The sequence below is a fragment of the Sinocyclocheilus anshuiensis genome, unplaced genomic scaffold (assembly GCF_001515605.1).
Source record: "Sinocyclocheilus anshuiensis isolate Anshui unplaced genomic scaffold, SAMN03320099.WGS_v1.1 scaffold124, whole genome shotgun sequence".
NCBI classification, from domain to species: domain Eukaryota; kingdom Metazoa; phylum Chordata; class Actinopteri; order Cypriniformes; family Cyprinidae; genus Sinocyclocheilus; species Sinocyclocheilus anshuiensis.
The window spans coordinates 1,073,061-1,093,246 of NW_015554082.1; the positions used below are offsets into that span (position 1 = coordinate 1,073,061).

At 37.2% G+C, this 20,186-nt stretch overlaps 3 protein-coding genes across 3 annotated transcripts; 1 reads left to right on the top strand and 2 right to left on the bottom strand.

The window, feature by feature from the left end:
- Positions 1 to 524: 524 nt before the first annotated feature.
- LOC107669064 (zinc finger and BTB domain-containing protein 3-like) lies at positions 525 to 2,741 on the bottom strand. Its single transcript, XM_016461161.1, has 2 exons — positions 2,488 to 2,741; positions 525 to 2,373 (listed from the first exon to the last, which is right to left on the bottom strand). The coding sequence occupies exon 2, from the start codon at positions 2,358 to 2,360 to the stop codon at positions 681 to 683; it is 1,680 nt and encodes a 559-aa protein (XP_016316647.1). The 5' UTR covers positions 2,361 to 2,373; positions 2,488 to 2,741; the 3' UTR covers positions 525 to 680.
- Positions 2,742 to 3,704: 963 nt separating this feature from the next.
- Positions 3,705 to 5,595, top strand: LOC107669060 (U7 snRNA-associated Sm-like protein LSm11). Its single transcript, XM_016461158.1, has 4 exons — positions 3,705 to 4,217; positions 4,332 to 4,471; positions 4,571 to 4,654; positions 4,859 to 5,595. The coding sequence occupies exons 1-4, from the start codon at positions 3,767 to 3,769 to the stop codon at positions 5,144 to 5,146; spliced, it is 963 nt and encodes a 320-aa protein (XP_016316644.1). The 5' UTR covers positions 3,705 to 3,766; the 3' UTR covers positions 5,147 to 5,595.
- Positions 5,596 to 6,594: 999 nt separating this feature from the next.
- On the bottom strand, positions 6,595 to 17,911 carry LOC107669095 (clathrin interactor 1-like; the record flags this gene model as incomplete). The annotated part of the gene is made up of 11 exons (XM_016461209.1): positions 6,595 to 8,328; positions 9,160 to 9,340; positions 12,027 to 12,298; positions 14,054 to 14,131; positions 15,087 to 15,171; positions 15,398 to 15,620; positions 15,858 to 16,041; positions 17,160 to 17,324; positions 17,422 to 17,530; positions 17,617 to 17,713; positions 17,826 to 17,911. Coding segments are annotated over 11 exons (1,824 nt in total), but the record flags the coding sequence as incomplete, so codon positions are not given.
- Positions 17,912 to 20,186: the final 2,275 nt, after the last annotated feature.

A 20,186-nucleotide genomic window follows, 5' to 3' on the forward strand; every position in this document is an offset into this window, starting at 1 on the left:
ATTTGACATAGAAATCTTTGTTAAATTATAAATGTCTTTCCTGTTACTTTTAATCAACTTATTGTGTCCTTGCTGAATAAAAATAGTAATTTAATAATAAAAAAATCTTACTGACCCCAAACTTTTGGAAAGTAGTGTTTAAGTTCTCTAAACATTTTACAACAAATAAATGGACCGTTCTCAAAAGCACTGAAAGCTGACTAATTCATAGCACCTATTTTACAGTCTTACCATCTTTCAGACTCACAAAACTGCACAAAACACATACACAGCAAAACTCTTCCTTGTAGTGAGTGATATAGTCATTTATCTGCTCTAATGGATCTCAATGCTCATTTCTTGGTATAACAGCTACAATATTCCATAAGAGACATTCAAATTTACTTACACTGCCAATCTTTATATAAAAACAAAATACTTTTAACAGTGAATTTTAAAACCAGTTTGTGTAACAGTACAAATCTCAACAGTATTGAATTACCACCAAAAAAAAAAAAAACTTTTGTGAAAAAAACAGTTGTGTTTGTAAATGGCATGGCAGAAAGATTCCCTTTCAAAGCATTTGCCACAAAAGTATAGATGTGGCAATTCATGATTTTGTGCCATTTTCAAAAGCCTTCAGCAGTACTTCATACAGGTTTCTGAAGGACCTGTTAAAAGGATTGAGCCACAAATGATGGCTAGGTCTGGGGAGGATGAGGAGGGGGGGGGGGTGATGGTGGGGGGTCTGACTCGACTCTGCTGCGTTTAACTGGTAAGCCGTGATCATGCGTCTTTCTGATGTGCCTGTACAAGTCTCCAGACTGCGTGTAACTGCGGAAACAGTAGCTGCACTCATAAGGTCGCTCCCTAGTGTGCACAATGGCGTGTCTCCTCAGGGTGTAAGCACAGGAAAACGTCTTTCCGCAAGTGTTACAAGTAGGCACATCCTCTACGTAACTCCCAAGCGAGTCATGAAAATCCTCAAGGTACATGGCCTGCTGCTCCGGCTGGGAATTGGCTGGAAAAAGAGATGATGCAAAGCTGGTGGTTTCTGCTGTAGAAGGATTAGGACCTTGCGGTGAGGAAGGGAAAGAAATGGGTTCTTGATGTGGCAGATGAATTAATGGGTGTGCAGGAATAAATTGAGTATCAGTCAGCTCCTCGACATCATGATTACTGTCATCAAAATCATCCCCATGATCTAAATCTGCATTTCTACTTGGGCCGTCATCCATTACCACTGTCTCATCTACATCATCAGACTCTTCATCAGAAATCACAATGGCCTCCAATTTCACTTCAAAGCGATCTTCATTTTCTTCCCTTGATGTTTGCGAAAGAGTTTTGTTACGCTTACTTTGCATGTTTCTTGCATTGGGCAAAGTGTTCTCATGTCTCCTTTCATTCTGGCTCTGAATGTGTTGTGAAGACCCTGGATTTCCAGCACTTCTATTCCGGAATTGGGGTTTCAGTGTTTGAGCCTGCATAAAAACTCTAGATTCACGTTCTTGAGCAGCACTAGCATTGTCCACACTGCTCAGAGCCACGGCAGTGGCTACAACAGGTTGCGTCTCTGTCTGAATTAGTTCTGTCGTACTACATGGACTTGAAAGTGCCGACTCTAGGCTAGCAGACCGTGCCGATATTCTTGTTTTGTCAGGTCTAGGTGAAAAACGATATGTGGACGGACCTGAACAAGAATTACTAATGGCTGGTTGCGAGTCCATTCCTGGTTGGGTCGTGTCAGCCATTTCTGAACTCTCCGCACTGTGCGTGAGGAGATTAGCCATCCCTGCTTGTGTTTCAGTCTTGGTATCGATATAAAGAGACATTTGTTGACTTGACTGTGGACAATGTCTTACTGCTCCATCTCTTTCTGTTTCTACACCAGGTACGTCTTCTCCACTCAAGCCATCAAGTTCTCCACGTTTAGCTGACTCGTTTGCTCCAACTTCTACTCTTGTACTATCCGCCTCAGCCAATCCTCGACCCTGCAGTCTTCTCTTACACACTCGCACCACGTCATTCATATGTAGGAAGCTGGCTGCGGCGAGCACGTCCTCTGGAGGGGGGTGGGCTGCTAATCGCAGAACCCCTTCGTACATAAAGTCAAGGAGGAGCCCAAAGGCTTGTGGGGTCACGATATCTCCATTAATAGTGACTGTGTCTCTCTGTGGCCCTCCATTGATTGTGCTGGTATTCCCCATTGACTGATCGGAGTAAAACATATGGAAGAAAGGGGAGAAAGAGGCCAACACGGCACGGTGGGCTCCGAAACGAGTCGGGCCGACCTGCACAGTGCAGTCACATAGGAAACCTTGTAGACGCTGAGAGCGCAGGCTGGCCAAGAGCTGCTGACTATGTCCTGGAAACTCCATTTCCACTGACTACCTAGTTAAAATAGAGCCGTGGTATACTGTTAATATATAGTTTATGCAGTGTGTATATCATCATAATATAATTTATAATATTAGAATGTACTTTTTGTTAAGATATGTTTCTTACAGAAATGTCCAGAGTGCTGACAAAGTCCCCAGGTCCACTGTAACATCAGATCTTTTGTAGCACCAACATGTTTATGTCCACTGACATTCTCTTGACATCGACAGTTATTCACGATTCCAGTAAATTCATATGCTTATTAAATCTTGAAGCAATACAAACGGATTCCTCATCTTCTGGTATTCTTCACACAGCATATTTCTAGTATAGGTTATTACACCAACCCTTCACCGGAGCACTGTACTATAAATCGAAAGCAGCGCCACCTATCCTTCTAGCATCTGGTATATTTATTCTCTAATATGTAAAAAACAAAATTTACACGATACGGCAATGTTTTCTTTTAGAACAATACATTACGAACACACGCTTCTACGTGTAGTACGTTCCGTTTGTATGTGCGAGTGTGCGCTGCCACCTACTGACGAGGAGGAGAACGAATGCGGAAGCGGTAACAAAAGTATCCACAAACACACAAGTGGTTTCCAATCTGCTCTGAGTACACACATGCATAGCCAAGAAAATAGAAATAAGATTTAGATAAGTACAATTAAAAATAATAGTAAAAAATTTAAAATACACAAAATAATAATACTTAATTAAATAATAATATTATTTATAAATAATAATAATATCATTGTTATCATCTTAATAACCATCATCATTATTGTTACTTAATTTAAATTTAAGTCTTTAGCAATCTGTTTATTGAATAGAAAATTGTGAAAAATAATTGATGGGGATAATACACCTCCCTAATAAAAACAGAAAAACAGGAGGGGTTTCATATAAATAGTTACTTACAAATCAGTGTTAATTTAGTAAAATTTAGATAATATAGATTTTACTAATATTTTAATTAGTTTTTATTTTTTTATAATTTTAGTTAAAGCTGTAGTAATACTGTTGCGCATTTTTTACATTTTATTGTTGTTTTTTAACATATCTAAATAGTTTTTATTAATTATATTTTCAGTTTTCGTTTTAGTTATTTGAATACACCGTTAAACTAAATTTGACTTGGAAACTAGCTGAAGTAAAATAGGTTTAATTCAAATAAACTTTTCAGTTAACGTTTTTTATTTCAAGTAACATTTTTAATGGTTTTAGTTTTAAGTATATATAAAAATAGTATAATTACAAATAGTAAAAGTATTTTTAAGACTTCCTATTAGTAAACTGGCATATTTTGTACTAGTGACTTTGACAGGAAACATTTTCATCGGTGGCTTCACACTGATAAGTTACCCATGATTCTCCGCAGTCTGCGGCTCATTCAAAAATGGAGGAGGGTGAGAGAGAGTCAGAAAATGAGCGCCGTTCAGGACCTTCCCAAACATCTGACCAGCAAACCACCACCGAGACCCGCAGACAAAAACTAGAAACTGACGAAGATGATATCGAAACTAAGCTGGACATCAGCTCGGATAAGTTTGACCCTCTGCTCGCTCTGTATTCCCCACAGGTGCCATTGCCTTACCCCAGTATCAAGTGCTTTAATAACATCGCGGAATATGAGAGCTTCATGAAAGGCGGTCGAGGCCGAGCGAAACCCGAAAACGTGGAGAAAAGACTCCGAAAAGCACAGAAGGGTAAAGCAGACCCAGAGAGGATAGAAAGGCTGAAGAGACTCATGGTAAACAACCCGGTTGAGGAGGAGGGAGAGGGAAGCGGAGTCAAGCGACCGCCTCGACAGCGAAAAGCGGCCAAAAATGTGCTTACCAGAATGCCACGTATGTTTCTGCCTTTGCTGTCTAGGTCACAAGACGATAGTAAACACTAAACTGTTTATTAACAAAACAAAATCTAGTTAGCTCACTCGGCTCTGTATCTTCCCTCCCCCCCAGTGCACACAGGCAGTCCATTAGGAGAGCTGAACAGATGTGTTCAGGAGAAAATCAGAGTCAAGGTTCACATCCGGACCTTTAAAGGGCTCCGAGGAGTGTGTTCTGGCTTTGTGGTGGCATTTGATAAGTTTTGGAACCTGGCAAGTATTAAATCACCTTTACATTTATTATCATTAATAATAATCATTATTAAATATTAATATTTGTCTTTTTTAATCTGCTGATCCGTTTGGTGCCAGGCAATGGTGGATGTGGATGAAACATACAGGGAGCCACTTCTGGGACAAGCTCTTTATCATGAGAAAGCACTTACTGTCACGAGGGTGAATCATTTGAATATATATCTGAATATTCTAGTAGTAATTAATCCTTAATCACAACTAAAATTGATCAAAAAATTTTTTTTTTTTTTACACTGTGCTTTACACTGAAGAATTTTTAAATCATGTTTTTGCTGGCATTTTTTAATACTCTTCAGTGTAATTATATTGCTTTATAAATCTCTTTCAATTAATTTTCTATTACAGCTATTTGAAAAATTAAAAGTTCAAGAGACCGTGGCTCTCAGCGCGGTTGGGAAGAAGTCAGAGCTACACAGTAGTTCATCTCATCTCACAGACCAAACCAGGAGAACCGACCCCAAACATACCCAGGAGAGATCTGAACACTCTGAGAAAGACAAGACCACATTAAAAGCGACACAAAAGTCTGAAAACAAGCCTAAAGTGGAGTATGGAAGAGTGCACACACGTCATGTCAATCAGCTTTTTATACGAGGAGAAAACATTCTTCTTGTGAACATACAGCAGGACTAAAGACTAGCCAGATGAAATATTTGTTTTGTTTACTTTTTATGGAGATCACTCAGAAAGGTTTTGTAAAATGAGTATCATATTGATATGTATATCAACAGATGAAAATAATATGTTAAAAGCTGAGTAAAATTAACTCTTTTTAATTGTGGTTGGTTGTTGTTTGAGTGAAGGTCACATACTCGACGCACGCTGTTTGTGTTTGCTTTGAATGACCACTAGGGGGAAGTAAGACACTGATGCACTGTAAGCATTAACATTGCACATCGAGTCTAATTTTGTTGTATTTTAACAAATTATCAGAGGGGAAATGGCAATATATTTAAGACAGCTTTGCTGATATTCACTTCACTGTTCTGTTAAAATGAAAGTCAATCTGTCAACCCCACTAAAACGGCCAGCCAATACACACTCTTATTTTCATGTCAAACAGTATTTTCTATTTAGACATTTACCTCTTTTAGTGTAAAAGAAAAAAATGCAGTTGGGTCTCCATGGATTTAAAAAACAAAAAAAAAAACAGTATAAATGGGTTATTTGAGCTGTTGGAAATTGCATGTAGTACTCAAGGCTTTTTGTCTTGACATGTTTGAGTGTTATTTTTCCCTCACTGCATATATTAGCCATATACACATTACTCTCCTCATGAAATAGGAAAAACTTTTCACTTAAAAAAAAAATCTTAGTCTTCCAATGTGATTTACTTAGTCACGTGTCCATATACACGACTTAAATCATTCCTCCTATTGTTGTTTGAAGGTGTTCTATCATGGTTACAGATATTTATGCTTTAAACAGTAATTGCTGGTCAAATTGCTCTAGGTGTATTCGCCTTCAAAAATGACCGAACCTAGTATAGAATGAGTCAAACAGAATCCTAACCTAGTAAAGAAGTCGTTTCTTTTTCCAGCAAAATAGTACAGACTAATTACTAGAAAACTAGAAATGTAAATTGTCTTTCACAGCTTTGCCTATTCATAAAAACTCTTAGCATCTTTACCACTATTTATTTATGAGGAAAGGTTGCATATTCATAAAATCACCATTTGGCTCCAGCTTGGGGAACACGTGTACAGATGGACATAGTGAGTACTCTGAAGTACATGATAGAGTATAGCATCATGTACTGAATATATATATATATGTCTGTGTGTGTGTGTGTGTGTGTGCGCGCGCGCGTGTAAAAGATACAAAATAAACCCCAGAACTGTGGCCAGTTCCCTTTTCCTTGATTAAGCTCAAGTTTCTCAAAATGACTTATTAATTTTATGCCAATTAAAAAGTTCACTGGCAAAGGATCCAGTGAAAATGGGACATGTGGCTGTGCTGCTTTCATCCTATTAAAGCATGCAAAGTTAACGTTTGGAGTCAGGTCCTAAGAGGGCTCTAAGAACAGACTATTTTTAAGACATGAGATTGATTAGAGGAGATAAAAACAACAAGCTTAACAATGAAAATGGAAATCAAATCTTTATTGTCATTCATAAAAGATCAGAAGTACAATCAAGTCATTGTATGAAACTGAAAACATTAAACATTCTCAGTGGAAGATTTAGCTTTTTGTTGCTTGCTGTAGATTTGCATAAACATATAGTGTTTCCTGTAACACTCCCTAACCCATAACAACTCAATAATTGAGATCCCACAGAACCCAACAAACCTGACTACCAAAACCTAAAGCAACCCGTCAGGAAAAAAAGAAACAAGGAAGAATTTGGTCATTTTGCTTGTAAAAAGCCTCAGATTGGAAGAGAGGGGCTTAGTTAACTTAAGTGGACACTGTGGACAAAAACAGATGATCTTGACAATACAGTGATGGTCCTCTGGATACAGCATCCAACTGTTTGCTACCAGGCTTTACAAACACACAGCCTCAACTTACACTCAGCATAAGCAGAACTGCATAAAAATATGAACCCGTATCAGGTTCAATTATACATAAAATCCTTTTAGTCACCCAAACTCTTCCTTATATCCATGCAAAAACATAAAAAAATTTGCACTTGTGTACTCAACTAGATATATATCTTCTTTAACAGTACCTTTAATAAATACTGTACTTTTCATATCGTCCTAAGAGTTTGTTTTTTTAGAAAAAAAAGGCAAGAGACTGACAGGCACCATGTGTTTTAAGGACAGATTTTACATTTTCATAAAGATGCAAAGTAGATCAGATTTTCATTGAAAAAGTAGACTAACTATTTAAGGCCACAAAGGTTTTGATTTGGAATCGTCATTCAATCATCTTGATGTTTGAGTACTTAATTTCTCTTCAGAAAATGGTGATTTGAATAAAAATCAAATACAAAAATGTGATCACAAACTTTACTCCATACAAAAATCCTCACCATCATAATTCATTAATCTTGTAACTCAATAAGTTATTGTCTGCTCGCAAAAATATTTACAGGTTATCATCTTAAGGCAGAGTAGAGGAAAGGCCAGAATTGATCGTTAGGATTTTTCTACAGTATTAGAAACCCAATACTTCCTGGGTTAAATTAAGAAGTTACGTGACAGGAGAAAGTCAACCGGAGTCATTCACGATCATCACATTGCTTAAAGTGATATCCCGACGCAATGGAAACGTAGGACGTGCGTGTGCAATGACTGAAATTATTCTGAGTACAAACCAGCCAACCTCGATAGGGCTCCTTGGTACAGCTGATCAGAAAAACATTGAAAATAATATAATCATCCAGTTGTACATGAGCATCATTTAAACAGACATTTCCTGCGTGGCTTTATTTGACATCTTTCAAGTAGTCTTTGTCTTCTAGCTCTTCATAGGTTCTTCATGGTCATATCTAAAGAAGGACTGCTCACTTAATACTCTGCAGTTCATTTCCCAAAGTTGGCAAAATCTGCAAAGGCATCTTGTTTAGGCTGTCCCATGGCAGGGTTCATGCCCATGACCGGCATTCCCGTACCCATGCCTCCTGGCATCCCCATTTGAGCTGTGGACATTCCCATGTTCATATTCATTCCCATCATGCCCTGATTGACTGGCATCCCTCCCATGGTTGGCATGGGCATGGTGTTACCTGTCATGCCAGGCTGCATGCCCATGTTCATTCCTCCCATCATGGTGTTGGTGGGCGGTCTGACCATTGTAGGAGCAGCCTGCATGCCCAGGTTCATTCCAGCAAAGCCCTGAGTCATCATATTCACAGGAGTCTGAACTCCTATTGCAGGATAAATAGAGAGGGGGGGAAATAAAGGAAAATAAAGGCTGCCAATTTATTAAAATAATCAAAATCTCAATTCTATAGTTTTTGATGTTGAATTATTTTGTCATATAAAATGTAAAACTGATTAAATGTGTTACATGTTTTTTTATACACTATAGTTAAAAAGTTTGTGGTCAGTAAGATCTGTAAAAATGTATTAAGGTGCATTTATTTGATCAGAAATCCAGTAAGAACAGTCATTTTACAAATATTCTTAATATTAATCTATTACACTATTCAAAAAACATTTATTATTAACAACAACTGCTATACTGCTTTGTTACCAGATATGCTGCTTAATATTTGAATTAAAAAAAACAAACAAAAAAAAAAAAACTTACTGACCCCAAACTTTTGAACAGCAGTGTAACTGTTTTTATTACTTATTTGGAAAAATATGACAATATAAAAACACAAAAAGAGGGTTTTAAACTCTAATAATAATAGTCTTGATTTTAGTCAAATTTCATAAACATGGATATAGCTTTATGCTTTTAAGCGTTATATAGCACCCTTTAAAAAAGAAACCGTATTCACAAAGTGTCATGAGAACAATATGTCATGTTTTTGTATCAGAATCTAGTTTGCACTTACTATTGTACTTTTATGTTATAATAGTATTACACCTCTATACATTTATATTTTCATTTGTTATATTTTTTTAGTTAGATTAGTTACTAATTTTCTCCACTCCTCAAATAGACTAATTGTTTGAATTCTTTTGAGCTCATTAATTTTCTTAACTCCAGATTCTATCTTGTTGCAGACATCGGTATCTTTGCTTACCTTGCTGCATCATGCTGAGTGTGGGCTGAGAAGGTTTGGGTGGATGCATGCCAGGGCCAAGGTAGTCCAGGCTTATGTCTACATTAGAGTTGGACCAGGTGGAAGGCAAAGAGGCTTTGGGATTGGGCTTCTGGGTCATCGGTTGCTGGGGCATCAGTGGGCTCCCCATTGACTGAAGTGGCTGCAAAGACAAAGAAAATCAAATCGGTTTTAGAACAAACCATATATGATAGTATCCATACGATCAAACACAATGTTTTCTCTGATTTTGCTAAGATGATACTGCTCTGCTGCAGTTCAAGCATGATAATTAAAATTCCCCAATGACCATGAATGTTTGCCAATGGCAGAATGACACAAGTCAGAGAAGATGAAAGGCACTATTAATACTCCAGAACATTACACTGTGGTCTTTCAGGGTTATCAAGACTCTTGAGTTAAACGAGACAGAAATGTTGGTTGAAAGGTATTGTCTTCTCCTAAAATTATTTCAGCATGTAAAAATGCATCTCAAGTCCCTCTAATTATACCATCGGGGGGGCTGCTTTTTTCTTTAGCCAAACAAAACTTGCCATTTTAAAGTAGGTCAGGCTTTTAGCATGCAAATATTATCTTTGTGCAAGGCTTTTGTTTCAATTTAATGGTTTTCTGACTTAAACTTGTTCCTCCTCATTCTGCCATTCTCTGTGATGGGCGTCCCAGGGGGACTGGGGTTGATGGGTAATGAGGAGGGGGTGGGTGGAAAATTGTGCCGATGTTGCATGTTAACCCTCGATCGTTTCACTTTCATGTTGCCTGCTCTCTAAACCGCTGGCTCTGAACCTCGGCCAGAATTGTCTTTTCTTGCGTAAATAGTGTTTAGTGTGCAGTTCCACTTAGATGAGCTGCATTTAGTACTCCACAGATGGGGGATCTGAATGAAAACCACATTATCTATGTGCAACTCTACATCACTTGGTTTCATCTTTATTCTTTTATTGTGCTGTAAACAATGTTGAGGGACGGCAATGCACAAAAGTCTATGATAGGTGCAACACCTAATGAAATGCATAGGCACTCGTTTGCAAGTTACGCTATATACAACGGCACAATCAAAATCTTTCATAATCAAATGTTTTGTGGCTTTTATTTGTTATTTTTGTGCACAAGTTTAGCTTTGTTTTTTTTATACAAGTCTCTAAATGAATAAATGTAATTTATTCCTGTGATGGCAATGCTGAATTTTCAGCAGTCATTACTCCAGTCTTCAGTGTCACATGATGCTTCAGAAATCATTCTAATATGCTGATTTGCTGGACAAGAAAAATGTATTATTATTATTATTATTATTATCACTTATCAATGCTGAAAACAGCTGTGCTGCTTAATATTTTTGTGGAAAGCCATGATGCATTTTTTCAGGATTCTTTGATAAATAAAGTTCAAAAGAACAGCATTTATTTGCTGTTTAATTTCTCTCCTCAGAAAATGAATCAAAAATACTGATGGCCCATCCTTAATGCAAGGGCGTAAAAATTCATTCAATAAAATTAAAAGTTTACTGTGTGGCGACGTGCTGATATCGCGTTTGGTCTCATTCTATATCGCATATCTTGTCAGTGTCTGCGCTTGCTTGGCCATTCGTTGCGGAGAAAATAAGGAAAGTGTGTCCAGCTGAATTAATTTAGTATTTTGTTAGACGGGTAGAAAAAAAGCTTAGTTTACCGCTACAGCGGTCGCGGCAGCCATCACGTGAAGGCCTCCTCGTGTGAAGACCGAAGAGTGTAAAGACCATCGACTCCACCGGGCAGGGACACCGGCAAAGGATAAGTATCGCTTTTTATTTCTCCTCTTTCCTATTACTTGTTTCGCTTCTGTTTCAGTTTTTTATAACCATTTCTTACTATGTGTAAGTAAGTTGTTGTTTTTTAGCATGTGTGTTTGCCAGTGTTATTCTTTTAGGATTACTGATAAACTACTGTCATTTGATTTGTATTATTTGTATTTGTTATTTATTTTAATTTTAGTTACATTATGTCTGAATTTATTATGTCTGTATAGGTCTTTTATTAAGTTTTTAGTTTTATTTAATTTGAGTTATTTTAATACTTCAACAAACTAAATGGAAATGAAATAATATATATATTGCATTTATAAATGTGTATGTACATATACAGTATATATGTATGTGTGTGTGGTTGTACATACACATATGTCGTTTTTTTTTGTTTTTTTGCTTAGTGTTATGTTAGAATCATTATTATACTCTTATACCTTTTTTTCCTTAATATTTTGAATTGTTTTTAGCTTTATTTTTTTGTTTTTCATTTAAATGTTAAGTTTTGAAATTTTGTTGTATGCATTTGTCATTTTTATTTAATCTCTTTATTTTTAAAATGTGTATAGGTAGTATTTATAAAGTTTTAGCTTTTAGTTTTGGATCTGTTTTTAGTTGTTTTAATACTACAATTGATTGCTTCTGTTGCCCTCATTTGTAAGTCGCTTTGGATAAAAGCGTCTAATAAATGACTAAATAAATAAATTTGAAAGATTTTTTTTAGATTATAAATGTTTACTGTCACTTTTGATCAATTCAATGCATGCTTGCTAAATAAATTAAATTATTAACTATTAATTTCTTTCAAAAAAGGAAATCATATTTCTCTCCTCAGAAAATGAATCAAAAATACCGATGGCCCATTCTTAATGCAAGGGCGTAAAAATTCATTCAATAAAATTAAGGATGAGAACATACAAAGAAAACTGGGCTCTTCAAAGCATTTCAAGGTGCTTTGATCTAAAAAACATGATTATAGAAGATATCAAGTACTCATTCCTCAAAAATATATAGTTGATACATTGAGAAAATTCTCAAAGGCAGTAGGCACCTGTAATTTGGACGTTGGCATGCCAATGGTCTGAGAGGTGGTCATGGAGAAGTTCATGCTTTGGGAGGTGCTGAAGTTAGTGGTCTGAGAGGAGGCCATTAGGTCAAAGAGGTCGGATGAGGGTGCTGTGGATGCAGGGGCAGGGGCCGCCTGCAGACCTGAGAAAAGGTCTATTCCTGCAGGGTTAACAGGCTGAGCTGCAGGGACGGCTGGCTGGGCTGCAGGAAAAGCGTTCCAATCACCAAAGTCTCCATTCCCACTAGACGCTGGGGCTGAGAAAAGACAAAAGCTTCTGATGAATTGAAACACAGAGAAGCACAAACATTATAGAGAGCACAGGGAACATAGACGGAAGTTGTAATAGTTACGAAGCTTTTTGATCAAAAGACATATTTGTGCTTTTATTGCACAAATTCCACAATCTGGCTTCATGTTACGCTTTATCATCCAGCAGAGGATGTGCATCTGCATGTAAATGAGCAATACAAAAAAACTAAAGAAATGCAAGAGAACCAGTAATGAAACTATCAGGGCACTGAAGATGCATGAACATCAAAAAGAATCACAGACTCTCCGTCACTTCAGCTCAGTCCCAAAAATGCAGAGGGTGACATGTCACACCCAACAAGAGCTGAAATGTGTCTGTGCTCATTAGCTTTTAGCACAGCAGCCCACCATATGGCAGCCCCCTCCTTTCACTATTTAAGAGCTTTCTGCTTGGAGTATTTCATAAACAGGCAGCTGAGGATGGCAAACTCCGGTCCAGCAGAAAAAACAAACAGCCCTCTGTTATATTCCCAGAACTACATTTAAATAACCATATAAAAACACACATATCACCACTTTGTGTCTTTCAAGTTGCACTCCCTTAAGGCTTTTATTTTAACATGTGAGTTTAATTAGAAGAAAAAAAAATACAGAGTCTTTTGGCAAAAGCAAGCAAGGCTTTATTAGTTTCTCTTGGAGTTGCATATCTTTTAAAGAACATAACTTACAGTATATTAGGGATAATAATAGGGTAGTGATGGTCAACTAATCGATTACTAACTTCAACAAATTTATCTAGATTTTCTGGTTACTACTTCTAATATTATTTTGTGGTGGTGCTTTAAATATTGGCAGTTCTAACTGTTAGACAGATTGCACGGTAAAACCTTCTCAGAGTAATTGTGTGTTTAAATTCTTCCCATGCTGCTACATTCAGACAGACATCTTTGGACATTGCTTTTTTTTTATCTTAAGTTTAAAAGTGTGTCATGAGACCCTAGTGCTCTGTTCCATTCAAATGCACTACATTCAAATGTTTTTGAACGTCTTACTTAAACTGCCTTGAGAAACACCTGACTGGGGTCATATAACACAAAACCCACCCAATTATATAGGGTTTTCTTAAAACCAATTAACTGATGAGTCAATTAGAAAACACACATACTAGTCACTTTTGAAAACACACTATTGTTCAAAAGTTTGGGGCAGGGAAGTCTCTTTTGCTCAACAATGATTGATCAAAAATAGACTAATATTGAGAAGTTTTATAATTTATTTAAAATACTTGTTTAAAATTTTAAATAACTTTTCTATTTAAATACATTTTAAATCTAACTTATTCCTGTACCTTATTCCTGCAAAGTTGAATTTTCTGCAGCCATTATTCCAGTCTTCAGTGTCTCCAGTCTTCATTCTAATATGCTGATTTGGTGCTCAAGAGACATTTCTTATTATGAATGTTGAAAACTGCTTAATAATTTTGTGGAAACCGTAATATATTTTTTCTTTGATAAATAAAAACGTTTAAAAAAAAAACAATGTTTATTTAAAATCGAAATCTTTTGTAAAAATGTAAATGTATTTACTGACACTTTTGATAAATTTAATGTCCCTGGTAAAAATGTATTTAAAAAAAATAATAACTCACCCCAAATTTTTGAACAGAGGTATATGTTGTTGTAAGTAGAAGTAAAAAATAATCAAGAATTTCAGGTTGTATTTTTGACCTGATGGTGTGTTCAGAGGTTATATAAACATACCAGCTGATGATGGAAGACTGGATGCAGCTGCAGGAGAAGAGAAATCAGCAAAACCTCCAATCAGGTCAGAGCCTGAACCTAGAACGAAAGAGAGAGATCCAATTATGACATTCTAGATTTGTGAAACATATCAATCCCCTACTAATATCCTATAGAAAAGACAAAAATGGAGAACACAGAATAAGAAACATCTGTTGGGAGTCTGTGAGGGGCACACACACTCCAGTCACGTTACATTCCAGCAGCCTGTGGCTGGAGTTATGTGGAGGAGGACAGATGCAGCTGTTTGGCTGGTGGTGGAGGGAGCAAGACAGTGAGGAGAGAGATCTACGCATCTGCTCAGCACTACACACTCACCAGGGAACGCTTTGACATCTGGACCCGGTGACTAAATGCTTCAGCAGGCAGCAGGAGTGCAGGAGAGCGCATATGCTAAACTTCACTGTGCGCACCTCTCTACTAATGGCATAGTGTTTCCTGCTACTTTGACTTATCTCCTCATCCATTCTTCATGTATATCCAACTATGGCATGCACAACTACTCATTAGTATCTGACCAGAACAGTAGTTTGACAGAAATGTTTACCTTATGTAAATGACTCCTAATATGCATCAGTGTTCTTTATGACAAGTTCAGTGCTTCGTTGACGGAGTGTGTCTGAGTCCACTGCAAGATTCATTCTGCTTGCTATGAATGTCCCACTCCTTCGTATTTTCTGTAAGCCCTCTGGGCGATACTTGATGTTTTGTGAACATAAAGCACTCTTGGGATTTATTTTTACTGTTGCGAAAGGTGGCAGAACAGTGCAACCCTACTTCCTTTAGGGACGAACCCTTCAATATAACTTCTCCTAAGCATTCTAAAGTGAAATGTTGTTGCATGTCCAGGTGTTGAGGTAGCGCTGAACCACAAATCAAATAAATTAAATAAAAAAAGACATTCTATAATATTTTCCTCAGCCAAAACTGTAGATCCACCAAAATATTCTTAACTTAAGAGAAACCCAAAGAGGATGCATGTTACTATTGTTACCTTGGGAAGCTGGTTGAGCAGGTGCAGGTTCTGCCGAGAACAAGTCCACAAGACCAGAACTGGGCTGGCTCACTGCTGATGTGGTCTATGGCAACAAAGAAAGGACAAACTGAAACACACATAAGAGCAACCACAAGATGTCAGTGTAGAGTCTACGTTATTTTAAATACAAGTGTACCATTTCTTTTCACACAATTTATTAACAAATCTCTCCTTAAAGTTGCATTATCGATGTGTCCAAATGCCAGAGAGGTTTAATTAAACAGGAAAAGACTAGTGCTGGTACTGTAGCTAGTTTTTCTCTCATCTACCTGGCTTGTGTTTGTGTTGGTGGAGGGTTTATCGCCAGTGTAATTTGCAGCTGCTCCCAGGTCTATCGCTTTGGAGGGAATGCCTCCTCTCTTACGAGTGGCAGTGGTCTCTGTGGCCTGGACGATCTGGACGCTTTTGGTTGTCACTGTCTCTTCATCATCTTTAAATTCTGATTTCCCCGACTGCCCGTTTCGCGTTCTCCGACGGTCCTCATCTCCTTCACTATACAGAGAAGATAAAGCATAAGCTTATGTATGATCACTAACAAAAAGCTTCCTTTCTTTGAGAATAAGTAGATAAAACACAATCAGTCCATGACACAACTGTCAACAATTTGTTCATATAATTACTTATAACATTTCTGCTATTTGTGTTTCAAAAAAACAAAAGAAGACTTGGCAGAATAGGGGTTTCCAGGTGATCTGAGACGGGAAAGTGAGTCGGCCTGGGGGTCCTGACCTGAATCTGTCAGGCGAGTCGTCCCGGTCTTTTCTGCGGAACACGTTGATGGTGTCATCAATGGTGCTTCCGATCTTATCGCTGATCTCTCCCAGTTTGTCACTGAAAGGGAAAGCCCCCTTGCTTTTGTCCCAGTCTTCATCCCATTTGGAGCGTGACTCTCTAAAATCAAACTTGTCCTCTGCTGCAGAATGCATAAACAGGACAGGAAATGTGTTATGCGATATACACGTATTATACAGTCAAACTTCATTTAGAACTCGTATATGGAGATATAAGGAATAAAAGAGTTAATCCCACAAAAACATATCTGGGTAATTAGAATCAGAGGGAAAAAATGCATTTTGCGAAAAAAAAAAAAAAGATGAAGCTCACTGATAAATTAAACATTTTCAGACCTATTTTAATTACTGTCATGCAGTTGGATGTTTTACTTCAGAGGTTGTTTGTAATTTTCATTATTCTTAATGGTTATGGTTAGTGGCTCTCATTAGAATTTAATTACTTAATTATCATAAATTAAAGGCAGAATGATAAATATTACCATGAAGTAATAATAAATAGTTAATTTAATTAATATACCAGTTTCTTTTTAGTTGATTATACGGTTTATAAGGGTGTGTTTAATTGTCGTGAAAATAATTCAAGAACTGGTACCAAAAAGAGGCTTAATGTTGTTATGCAAAATATAATTTATTTTTTCCAGGCGTGGGGTGAAATATGACCCAAGGTGAGATTCGCCCACTAATTTAATGTCAATGTAAAGAGAAGTAAAATCAGGCTAAGATGCTTCCCTCCCGGGTATATTTCATAAATAAGAACTGTGATTGGACTGTGGTTACATTACTGAATAAATTTGCAGGCCACCATCTAAAAAACACAATAAAAGACATATCTCAAGTTTCATTAAACTTTAGAGCGAAAAAACTGTCAAACTAAACATGATACCAGTTAAATCTAAAACAGCCATTACAAATAACGCATTGCATTTTTCCTTCCCAATCAAGGACATCGAAAACATAATTTATGCTGTCATGTGAAAACGCAGCTATGCCGGGTATCAAAATAAATCTACAGTACAGTTCACTCATCTGGCAATGCAAACCCCCCAGGGACAACAACAGTGGAGAGGAGACAGAGGACCTACTTGTTTTCAGAGAGTCCTGATTAGATATATTCCTTATGATAAATGTCTTTTTGTGTGATGTAAAAAAACAACAACTTGCAAACATTGATAAATATGACAGCGAGAATGGTGTGTGTGTGTGCACAAGTAAGAAAGAGAGAAAGTTAGGGACTTACAGTATCTGAAGCCCGACATACTGTCAGAGGACACGCCTATATACTTGTCCCTGTTTTTCTTGGCCTTCTTCCTCTCCTCTCTCAATCTGTCATCATCTTGAACAAACTCTATCATCTCCTTCACCTTTTGACGCACATTGACACCCTGGTCCTTGCCATTCTCATCTGAAACACAAAGCCCATTCATCCTAGTATCGAAGAGACTTCAAACAGTGTATATGACAGATGAATAATAATAAAAGCTTTTGCGCAGTTCACTCACCTACATGATGATAGCTCTCAATTGAACGCAAGTCATACAGGTGCTCTCTTGCACTAGTAACAACCCGTTCAGATCCATTTCTGATCAAGTACGCCAGCAGCAATAAAGACTGAGGTAGAGAGGACAGTCAAGTTCATGACAGATCACAGCAAAACAAAACCATTTCAGTCCTATACCGTCATCAGTAAAGCATACCTTGTAAACTCTTCTCCAGTTTTTCTTGTTGTCTTTCAACATTCTAGTCCACAGCATGTTCATTACCTCTGGAAACTGCTCGTACATGAATGTAGCCCTGAAATGAAACAAAAAATAAGAAAAGCTTAGGAGACTCTTCATATTGGAAGTATGTGTAACTGCTGACAAATACAAACATAAGTTCAAGCATCAAAATCCCCTCCACTTGCCTAGCGATCTCCCCCATAAACTGTCCAGACGGTCCCCACGGGTCATCGTTGGTGGCTTCTCGAACTTTAGACTCAATTTCTGTATAAAGCCGTCCGCCATATTTTAATGGTCAACTTGACGTCATTCACCATAGTAATCAATGAATATTCGAAAGATGCCACAATCCTGCACAGAACGGCTGTGTGAACCTACAGTATCGTGAATGACGTCAAGTTGACCGTTCCAAGATGGCGGCCGCATCTACGTGCCTGGAGCGGTCGAATGGGGTATCTATACATATCTATGGGTTAAAGTCGGCATGAAACGGAAGTTGCGATTGTCTTTTCTTCTCTACTGTGACGTATATCCGAGTGAAACGGCATCTGTAATGAGCGGGCGGGACTTGATTTCGTCCTTCGGGAATTGATTGGATCAGCAGGAAAAAGAGCCCTTCAGCAAAGCCCAAATATATAAAAGATAAAATATATGAATTACTGAGTGGCAGAAAGCCTAATAAAAACACATTTCATATAATTTAGTTGTAAAATTATTTTGAATTGAGATACTTGTTATAGGCATTGTAAACGGAGGTCCATAATAACCAATCATAGAAGTTAATTCTGTATCACATCAGTTTAATCCTTTCATTGAGCAAGATGGAAATTATATTAATCAAAATGAAGCAACTGGTCAACATGTTTGTGCTAGTGACTTTTTTTTTAATTAATGAATGGATTAAGGAATCTATGTTGAAAGGAAGTTTGTTTGGCTGTGAAACTGGAAGAAAGACCATTTGTTTTAAAAAACTCCTTTTCATATTTAATAAAAAGAAACGTTAGGCATAATATCCAACATCCTTTAAAATCGCAAAAACTGTACTTTTAGGAATAGAACAACTTGTCACTCAAAGTACACTCAAAGGGATATTTGTATACCTTATTTACCCCTAAAAGACTTATAGTACCATAAGCATACATATAATATGCACCTTAGGGGTAGATGAAGTACAAAGTTGTCCTTTATAGGCCCCAATTTTTTCACATTATTTCTGACAGTGATCCTGCGCTTTATCATACAACAAAAGGCATACAGTGAGCAGAGGCTGTTAAGCTCCAAAAGACCAAAAAAGCATAATAAACAGTACCAAAAATGCATCCAAGTCATTGGAAGCCATTATGAAATAACTTACGACCATACAAAATTTCGTTCTGTTTTTATAACTAAGTCTCAATCACACTTGTGCTCATTTAAACATTGGGCATCATGATTGGCCGCAAAGCACATGAAAATATGGGCATTATGCAAATGATCTCCTTTGTTGCTTCAAGGCGGAAAATCATATGTGTTTCAAACATTATAAAGGTGTGTAAATGATGAGAGAACAGAACAGAATCTGACTATGCTATACAGGTTATATATTAACAGCAATTATAGACACACTGAAAATCACTTCCTATTCAAACTATATTAATATATATATATTTGTGTATCATGCTATCTGTTGAGTTGGTAACCATTTTAAAAATCCCCTGGTGTCAGTAAATCTCTATTTTTTATTGCCTATTAAAAAAAGGAAAGTTAGAACAGTCATTCAAATAATGCCTAAAACGATCATCAATCTTAGACCCCACCTTCATTTGAATACCGGATGGAGATAACCAGCAAAGCAGGGCCAAAATCTCTTATTATGAGAAACCAGTTTAGCACTAGAGGGACATAACCAGAGTGACATAAAGAGTGGTTATACAAGACACACAAGATCTCAGTACATGGGTGGGGTGTAGGACAGACTCGCTGAGAATAGAGGGTAGATCAAATAAAAGCACCCTATGGAGTCCTCAGTCTTTCCTACTCATAAAAAAAATCACTTTTTGTGGTTTTAGTAAAGACCACTGCCATTTGCTTTAGAAAATGTCTAGTGTCTCAGTTTACAGCTTACTGGGAAAAAATACCTTAGTATTGTCTTTCTCAATGGAAGCATAAATGTAAGATTAAATAAATAAAAAAAAAAATTTAATAAAAAAAAAAAAACAAAAACGGAAGTTGCGATTGTCTTTTCTTTTCTACTGTGACGTATATCCGAGTGAAACGGCATCTGAAATGAGAGGGCGGGACTTGATTTTGTCGTTCGGGAATTGATTGGATCGTTGGAAGTTGGGGCGTTACTAACAAAATGGAGGCAAATCTGAATGCCAGTTTGCAGTTAGTGGTGGGGGGGGATTTCTCTCCACTGGATTCACAGCCGACATACAAGCATGAATAAATGTTTTATTTATTAAGGATGACAATGACGATCAACTGCACAAAACATGCCTAAACAGCGCGCGAGAGCGAGAGAGAGAGAGAGAGAGAGAGAGAGAGAGAGAGAGAGAGAGAGAGCC

Bases quoted from the DNA above. Each gene is read 5' to 3' on its own strand.
- LOC107669064 (XM_016461161.1), bottom strand. From the start codon at position 2,360: ATGGAGTTTCCAGGACATAGTCAGCAGCTCTTGGCCAGCCTGCGCTCT.
- LOC107669060 (XM_016461158.1), top strand. From the start codon at position 3,767: ATGGAGGAGGGTGAGAGAGAGTCAGAAAATGAGCGCCGTTCAGGACCT. The intron at 4,218-4,331 runs GTATGTTTCTGC...CCTCCCCCCCAG, and splicing joins TGTGCTTACCAGAATGCCAC to TGCACACAGGCAGTCCATTA. The intron at 4,655-4,858 runs GTGAATCATTTG...TTTCTATTACAG, and splicing joins AAGCACTTACTGTCACGAGG to CTATTTGAAAAATTAAAAGT.